Source organism: Physeter macrocephalus, chromosome 4 (genome assembly GCF_002837175.3).
Source record: "Physeter macrocephalus isolate SW-GA chromosome 4, ASM283717v5, whole genome shotgun sequence".
NCBI lineage: Eukaryota > Metazoa > Chordata > Mammalia > Artiodactyla > Physeteridae > Physeter > Physeter macrocephalus.
Genome location: NC_041217.1, coordinates 130884034 through 130892007, shown reverse-complemented (window position 1 = coordinate 130892007; position 7974 = coordinate 130884034). Strand labels below are relative to the sequence as shown.

The 7974-nt window shown below is 33.6% G+C and overlaps 1 protein-coding gene across 1 annotated transcript in view; it reads left to right on the top strand.

Moving 5' to 3' along the window:
- Positions 1-5915, top strand: part of ATG4C (autophagy related 4C cysteine peptidase) — a 58914-nt gene extending 52999 nt beyond the window's left edge. The window contains exon 11 of the mRNA XM_055083908.1: positions 5528-5915. Within this exon, the coding sequence (XP_054939883.1) occupies positions 5528-5692 (165 nt within the window). The 3' untranslated portion in view covers positions 5693-5915. The remainder of the gene's footprint in view (positions 1-5527) is intronic.
- Positions 5916-7974: the final 2059 nt, after the last annotated feature.

Below are 7974 nucleotides of genomic sequence, written 5' to 3'. Positions count from 1 at the left end.
TAGGATTCTCTATGTATAGTATCATGTCATCTGCAAACAGTGACAGTTTTGCTTCTTCTTTTCCAATTTGTATTCCTTTTATTTCTTTTGCTTCTCTGATTGCTATGGCTAGGACTTGCAAAACTATGCTGAATAATAGTGGCGGGAGTGGACATCCTTGTCTTGTTTCTGATCTTAGAGGAAATGCTTTCAGTTTTTCACCATTGAGAATGGTGTTTGCTGTGGGTTTGTAATATATGGCCTTTATTATGTTGACGTAGGGTCCCTGTGTGCTCACTCCCTGGAGAGTTTTTAATCATAATAGGTGTTGAATTTTATGAAAAGCTTTTTCTGCATTTGTTGAGATGGTCATATGGTTTTTATTCTTCAGTTTGTTAATATTGGTGTATCACATTGTTTTTTTCTTTTAACATCTTTATTGGAGTATAATTGCTTTACAATGTTGTGTTAGTTTCTGTTGTATTACAAAGTGAATCAGCTATATCACATTGATTGATTTTCATATATTTAAGAATCCTTGCATCCCTGGGATAAATCCCACTTGATCATGTTGTATGATCCTTTTAATGTGTTGTTGGATTCTGTTTGCTAGTATTTTGTTGAGGATTTTTGCATCTATATTCATCAGTGATATTGGCCTGTAGTTTTCTTTTTTGGTGCCATCTTTGTCTGGTTTTGGTATCACGCTGATGGTGGCCTTGTAGAATGAGTTTGGGAAATTTCCTCTCTCTGCCATATTTTGGAAGAGTTTGAGAAAGATAGGTGTTAGCTGTCCTTTAAATGTTTGATAGAATTCGCCTGTGAAGCCATCTGGTCCTGGGCTTTTGTTTGTTGGAAGATTTTTAATCACAGTTTCAATTTCAGTGCTTGTGATTGACCTGTTTATATATCTATTTCTTCCTGGTTCAGTGTGGGAAGGTTGTGCTTTTCTAAAACTTTGTCCATTTCTTCCAGGTTGTCCATTTTATTGGCATAGTGTTGCTTGTAGTAGTCTCTTATGATGCTTTGTATTTCTTTGGGGTCCATTGCAACTTCTCCTTTTTCATTTCTAATTTTATTGATTTGAGTCCTCTCCCTCCTCTTCTTGATGAGTCTGGCTAAAGGTTTATCAATTTTGTTTATCTTCTCAAAGAACCAGCCTTTAGTTTTATTGATCTTTGCTATTGTTTTCTTTGTTTCTATTTCATTTATTTCTGCTCTGATCTTTATGATTTCTTTCCTTCTGCTGACTTTGGGTTTTGTTTGTTCTTCTCTCTCTAGTTCCTTTAGGTGTAAGTTTAGATTGTTTATTTGAGATTTTTCTTGTTTCTTGAGGTAGGATTTTATTGCTATAAACTTCCCTCTTAGAACTTCCTGTGCTGCATCCCATAGGTTTTGGATTGTTTTGTTTTCATTGTTGTTTGTCTCTAGGTACTTTCTGATTTCCTCTTTGATTTCTTCAGTGGTCTCTTGGTTATTTAGTAATGTATTGTTTAGCCTCCATGTGTTTGTGTTTTTTATGTTTTCTTCCCTGTAATTTATTTCTATTCTCATAGCATTGTGGTTGGAAAAGATGCTTGATAGATTTCAATTTTCTTAAATTTACCAAGGCTTGATTTGTGACCCAAATGTGATCTATCCTGGAGAATGTTCTGTGTGCGCTTGACACGAAAGTGTAATCTGCTGTTTTCAGGTGGAATGTCCTATAAGTATCAATTAAATCTGTGTGGTCTGTTTTGTCATTTAAAGCTTGTGTTTCCTTATTTATTTTCTGTCTGGATGATCTGTGCACTGGTGGTAAGTGAGGTGTTAGATTACCCCACTATTACTGTGTTACTGTCAATTTCCTCTTTTATAGCTGTTGGCATTTGCCTTATGTATTGAGGTGCTCCTATGTTGGGTGCATATATATTTATAATTGTTATATCTTCTTCTTGGATTGATCCCTTGGTCATTATGTAGTATCCTTCCTTGTCTCTTTTAACATTCTTTATTTTAAAGGCTATTTTGTCTGATATGAGTATTGCTACTCCAGCTTTCTTTAGATTTCCATTTGCATGGAAAATTTTTTCATCCCCTCAGTTTCAGTCTGTATGTGTCTCTTAGGTCTGCAGTGGGTCTCTTATAAACAGCATATATATGCGTCTTGGATTTGTATCTATTCAGCAAGCCTGTGTCTTTTGGTTGGAGCATTTAATCCATTCATATTTAAGGTAATTATCGATATGTATGTTCCTATTACCATTTTCTTAATTGTTTTGGGTTTTTTTTTTAGTTTTTTTTTAAAGGAAGTACTTTTAAATTTTTGTTTATTTATTTATTTATTATTAATTAATTAATTATTAATTTATTGCTGCTTTGGGTCTTTGTTTCTGTGCGAGGGCTTTCTCCAGTTGTGGCAAGCGGGGGCCACTCTTCATTGTGGTGCGCGGGCCTCTCATTATCACGGCCTCTCTTGTTGCGGAGCACAGGCTCCAGATGCGCAGGCTCAGTAATTGTGCCTCCGGGCCCGGTTGCTCCACGGCATGTGGGATCCTCCCAGACCAGGGCTTGAACCCGCGTCCCCTGCATTGGGAGGCAGATTCTCAACCACTGCGCCACCAGGGAAGCCCCTGGGTTTGTTTTTGTAGGTCCTTTTCTTCTCTTGTGTTTCCCTCTCATCTCTTTCAATATATCATGCCACTCCCTTCTGGCTTGTAGAGTTTCTGCTGAGAAATCAGCTGTTAATGTTATGGGTGTTCCCTTGTATGTTATTTGTTGTTTTTCCCTTGCTGCTTTCAATAATTTCTCTTTGTGTTTAATTTTTGTCAATTTGATTACTTTGTGTCTTGGCGTGTTTCTCCTTTGGTTTATCCTGCCTGGGACTCTCTGCGCTTCCTGGGCTTGGTGGCTGTTTCCTTTCCAATGTTAGGGAAGTTTTCGACTATAATCTCTTCAAATATTTTCTCAGGTCCTTTCTCTCCCTCTTCTTCTGGGACCCCTATAATGTGAATGTTAGTGCATTTAATGTTGTCCCAGAGGTCTCTTAGGCTGTCTTCATTTCTTTTCATTCTTTTTTCTTTATTCTGTTCTGTGGCAATGAATTCCACCATTCTGTCTTCCAGGTCACTTATCCATTCTTCTACCTCAGTTATTCTGCTATTGATTCCTACTAGTGTATTTTTGATTTCAGATGTTGTATTGTTCATCTCTGTTTGTTTGTTCTTTAATTCTTCTAGGTCTTTGTTAAACATTTCTTGCATCTTCTCAATCTTTGCCTCCATTCTTTTTCCAAGGTCTAGGACCATGTTCACTCTCATTATTCTGAATTCTTTTTCTGGAAGGTTACCTCAATCCACTTCATTTAGTTGTTTTTCTGGGGTCTTATCTTATTCTCTCATCTGGTACATAATCCTCTGCCTTTTCATTTTGTCTCTCTTTCTGTGAATGTGGTTTTCATTCCACAGGCTGCAGGATTGTAGTTCAGTATTTATTATGTAATGTTAAAGGAAAAACAGGATAAACACTATATATAAAATTTAATCTCAGTTTTGTTAAAGTAGTTTTAAACATGTACTTTGAAAAGTCTAGAAGGAAATACAACAAAATATTAAATATTTCCCCAAGTTATTAAATGTCTTTCATTATCTTTATTTTGTATAATATCTCAATTAATATAATACCCCAAGTCATATAGATAACCTAATTTGGAATTTTTTCTGTGTAGATTTTATATTATCCATTATGGAGGGACCTTAATGTTTTGACAGTGCATCCTATTTTGTAGTATAAAAAAGAAAACTAAACTTTTCCCTTCTAATAGAAGTTCAAATCAATGGTTATTCTTTAAAAAAAAAGGTCTAAAAAATTCTTGATATGGTGCTTAGAGCTTTGAAAAGCATTTGAAAGGCGTCTTGATTTTGAAAGAAAGGATGAAGACATGATAATGTTAACTCTGCGTGTTGAGTTGAAAATGATACAATGATACCTGCTTGTTAGATACTGGACTTTTTATAAGTGATGTTAAATGAATATAAAGTGCTAACAGTTTTGGACTGTATTCCAGTCATTGGCTCGAGGTGAAAGATGATTGATCAGATGCCGGCCCCCTCTGTCTCTTACTTTTCATTTCCATATTTTTGCCCTTCTCTCTACCTTTTATTTTTTAGAATGTAAGTTAAATAAATTTGAGAAGTGTAAAAAGTAGGAGCACAATATGAATTATAGGATCAATCATATTTCATCACATCTGGTTTTTTAAGTACTTGATTGTTTTTAAATGGTTCATTTCCACTCAATTAGAAAATGGATTTCATATTAACTGTCTCATTGAAATATTTTAAATTTAACATTGTATCTGTATCCTAGGGCTACATATTTATTTTACCCAAGAGAATCTATAAATGTAATGTATAAGGATTTGATGAGCCTTCAGTTGAATATCAACATTTGGGAGAATTTAGTTTTTACTGCTAAAATTATCCTTAATACTGCTAAATACTGCTAAATTATATTTAATTGATCATGATTAATGATGTATAAGTACTACTGATATTTTTTCAGCATTCTTTGTAACTCACATAAACTTTTCAGAATCCTTCTTATAAGTCCTGGTTACCTATAGAAATGTTTATTTCTATAAAAACATCCGTCACTCAAAAATTTTTATTCACCTTAAAATGAAAATTGTTTTAATATTTTAATAGTCTTTGTTTAACAGAAATATTTCAGTGGTTTAGAATGGGTTGTTGGCTTGTCAACGAATCCCAAATTGACAGAGGTTATATAAAGGTTGTCGGTGTTCTCACAAAATTCCAGGTATTACTTATTTTACTTCTAAATTGTGTAGTGTAACTTTAGAAGGTAATATGTAAAGTGTGGATTGTTACTGTGTATAAGAATACTGTTTTTCATCTTAACTAGATTATTGCAGAAATATATTTTTTTAATATAGAAATCTTTGAAAAGACCAAACTTGATTTTAAAAAATAACTTTTTATTGCTTTTGGTCATCCTAACATTTCTCTGAGATAAGGAGATTGGATAACTTTTGCCCAGTTTTATAGGTGATACTCAGGTAGAGTGATTTGTCGAAGATCACATCAAAGTTAAGTTGTAGAAGTGAGATTAGAATGGACCTTTTGACTTAGTTTAATTTTTTTCTCTGTGTTATGGTACTAAACAGTCATTCACAGTATTTTACCACAATCAGTGATACCATTTTGTTTTATTGTCTATTACCACCAATAGAAGATAAATCTTAACTCACTAGTAAGCCTTCAAATGAATGTGACCAGAAGACTTTATTTTTGGGGGTTTTGGGTAGGAATGATAATATAGTTAATTTCTGATGGTCTAATCCTAATGGGGAAGTAGGTATTTAGCGATAAATAAACTATACAATGCTGATCAACTATTGTCTTTTAGCCAGAACAGTAAAGCAGTAGCACTGGATAAATGTAAATGAGAGAAGCTAACAAGAGAGATTCGGGGCTAAAACGTTAGATTTCATCATGTGGTCCTACTGTGCACTATTGCATCCAATAAGGGATTCTTCTTTCTGTTACAGATGCTGAAAATTTCTTCTAAGGAGAAATATCCCTTATTTACTTTTGTAAATGGTCATTCCAGAGACTATGATTTTACATCTACTACAACCAATGAAGACCTTTTCTCAGAGGATGAAAAGAAAAGATTAAAAAGATTTAGCACAGAAGAGTTTGTCTTGCTGTAAAGATTAGCACATTTGTGCTTGATGAGAAGAAATCCTTTGAAGGAAGCAAAATGAAGAGAAACAAGTATACTTGAAACTGGTTTATTTTCACAAATACCTTAATTTTATACATTCTTTAAAAAAAGAACATTTGAAAATATACAAGTTTTCAAGATATTTTTTTGAAAGAGAAATGATTCAGTGAATCTTGATTTCTAATAAATATCAAGTGATTCTGGCTGCATTCCTGTTTCCCTAAGATCTGCTAATGATAACTCTCCCTTAACTGCAAGTCTTCCAGTCTTCAAATTCTTCCACCTGGGTCCAGTATTCTCCTGAAGGTTTTGTGATATTGGGCCCCAAAATAGGATCACCAAATAGTTTCAAAAGCTTCAGTTTATACTAATGACCAGAAGGCAGAGAATGAATCTTCAGTGCTGCCTAAGCCTCCTGATATTAATGCAACCAAAGGATGCTTTTGGATGTATCTTGATATATTAAATAGTAATTTTTAGCTGTGATATGATACAATTATATAAGCAGAATTTTGAGTTAAGATAATACTTAGCAATATGATTTTATAATGGCTTCTCATTTTGCTTGCTGTTGAGCCTTGTCTGAGGAGTGAAGGTAAAGTATTGGTTTTCCCCACTGATTTAAAGGTTATATTATTAATAATAACTACATCCAATCTAACAGATAAAGGCAAAATTGTTTGTTTCCTGTCTCAAAAATGAAATTTTGTGGAAACTCTACTTATTATGCAGTTTTAAAATCTAAAGATAAGTACCAGGAAAGATACCAGTAGATGCTCCTCCATGTGATTTTTGCTATTTGTATAAATCAGTGCAGTGGTGTTTAGAAGCTGAGGCCATCTATAAGGTAAATCTGCCTTAAGTGTATTATGTATTACTTAAAGGCAAATTTGTGATATAAAAGTATGAGTTATTATTGAGCCAGGTTTATAAAATAAGTACTTTAATAAAGATGTAAGAATATAAAATGCCTTTGTTTTGGTTTTAATGGGATTATTTTAATCCTTTCATTTGCAAAATCATTGTCTCAAATGAATTCTGTTTATTTATAATGAAGGCAAATAATATTGTTGCTTTGAAAGCAAGTATTAACTTATTTTATGAAGCTTCCATGTTTCAGTGTGAAAAGGTGACTTATAAAGACATAAAATTGTGTATCATTTAAAGTCATTGATTTTTTTTCCTTCAGGAAGCCTATTTGTTAGGTTTAGAGTTACATTGAAAACTGAAAGAGGGTGGGCAGATAGATTGCTTTGGTATGCCTGATGAGAGAAATCAGGTTTGGCATTTCCTGGTGAAGATAGTTTATTGAATTCAAAAAATAGTCAGTAATCTAAAATTTTCCTTTACCCTAGATGAAATCTGGACAAGTATGGTACTGATTTTCGTAGAATGTGAAAGCAGTACAGGTACAACAAGAAGCCAGTGGTATGCCTGATTTTATACACTGCAGCTCTCTCGTCTAAAGTACTGCAATTTGTTGTTCCTATACACCTGCAGTAGTCACAGGATTTTACAACAAACACATCAAATGAGAGCACCATATCTTCAAACAAATCAGAACTGACTGTAAGTGTTCTCTTACAAGGACTATATACAAGCTTAGAATTACAGGATAGCATTGTTATTTTCACAGCATATTTGGGGATGAGACAAAATTACACCTGGACAAAGTTGAGGTGAGAGGAGGCAGAAACTTCCTTTACATTGCATTATATTGAAAATACTCAGAATATTTCACAGACAAGACAGATCTTACAATACAATCATCCCCATGACTGAGAATAAATGGTTAGGATCAGAAATTATTAGAATAATATGCATATAAAAAGTAGTCAACAATATGTATGAATGAATGCATGCATTCATGAAAATTGATAGGTTGATAGATTTATCTTGCCTATTAATAATAAAAAAATCAGCTTCAGCCAAGGACCAGCCAAAAGCTGTGCTAATCTTTTATCGGAAAGACAGCAACAAAACTACATCATTAGATTTAGAATAGAGGTTTCAGACTTTGTTTTGAACACAGATTTCATTTAAAGTTCTGACAGCCAGTAAACTCAGTCAATAAAGCTATTGGATGATCTCTTCCAGCGTGGAATAAAGGAAAGTAAAAAAGGACAAGGTTCTAAGATGGGTGTTCTGTTAGAATTATGATAGGAGGATCCTCCATTTGGACATCAATATTAAGATACTAGATTTTACCATTAACATTTCAGAAATGAATTAAAAAATTTTTTGATGTGACTTTTTGGTGGCCAAGGT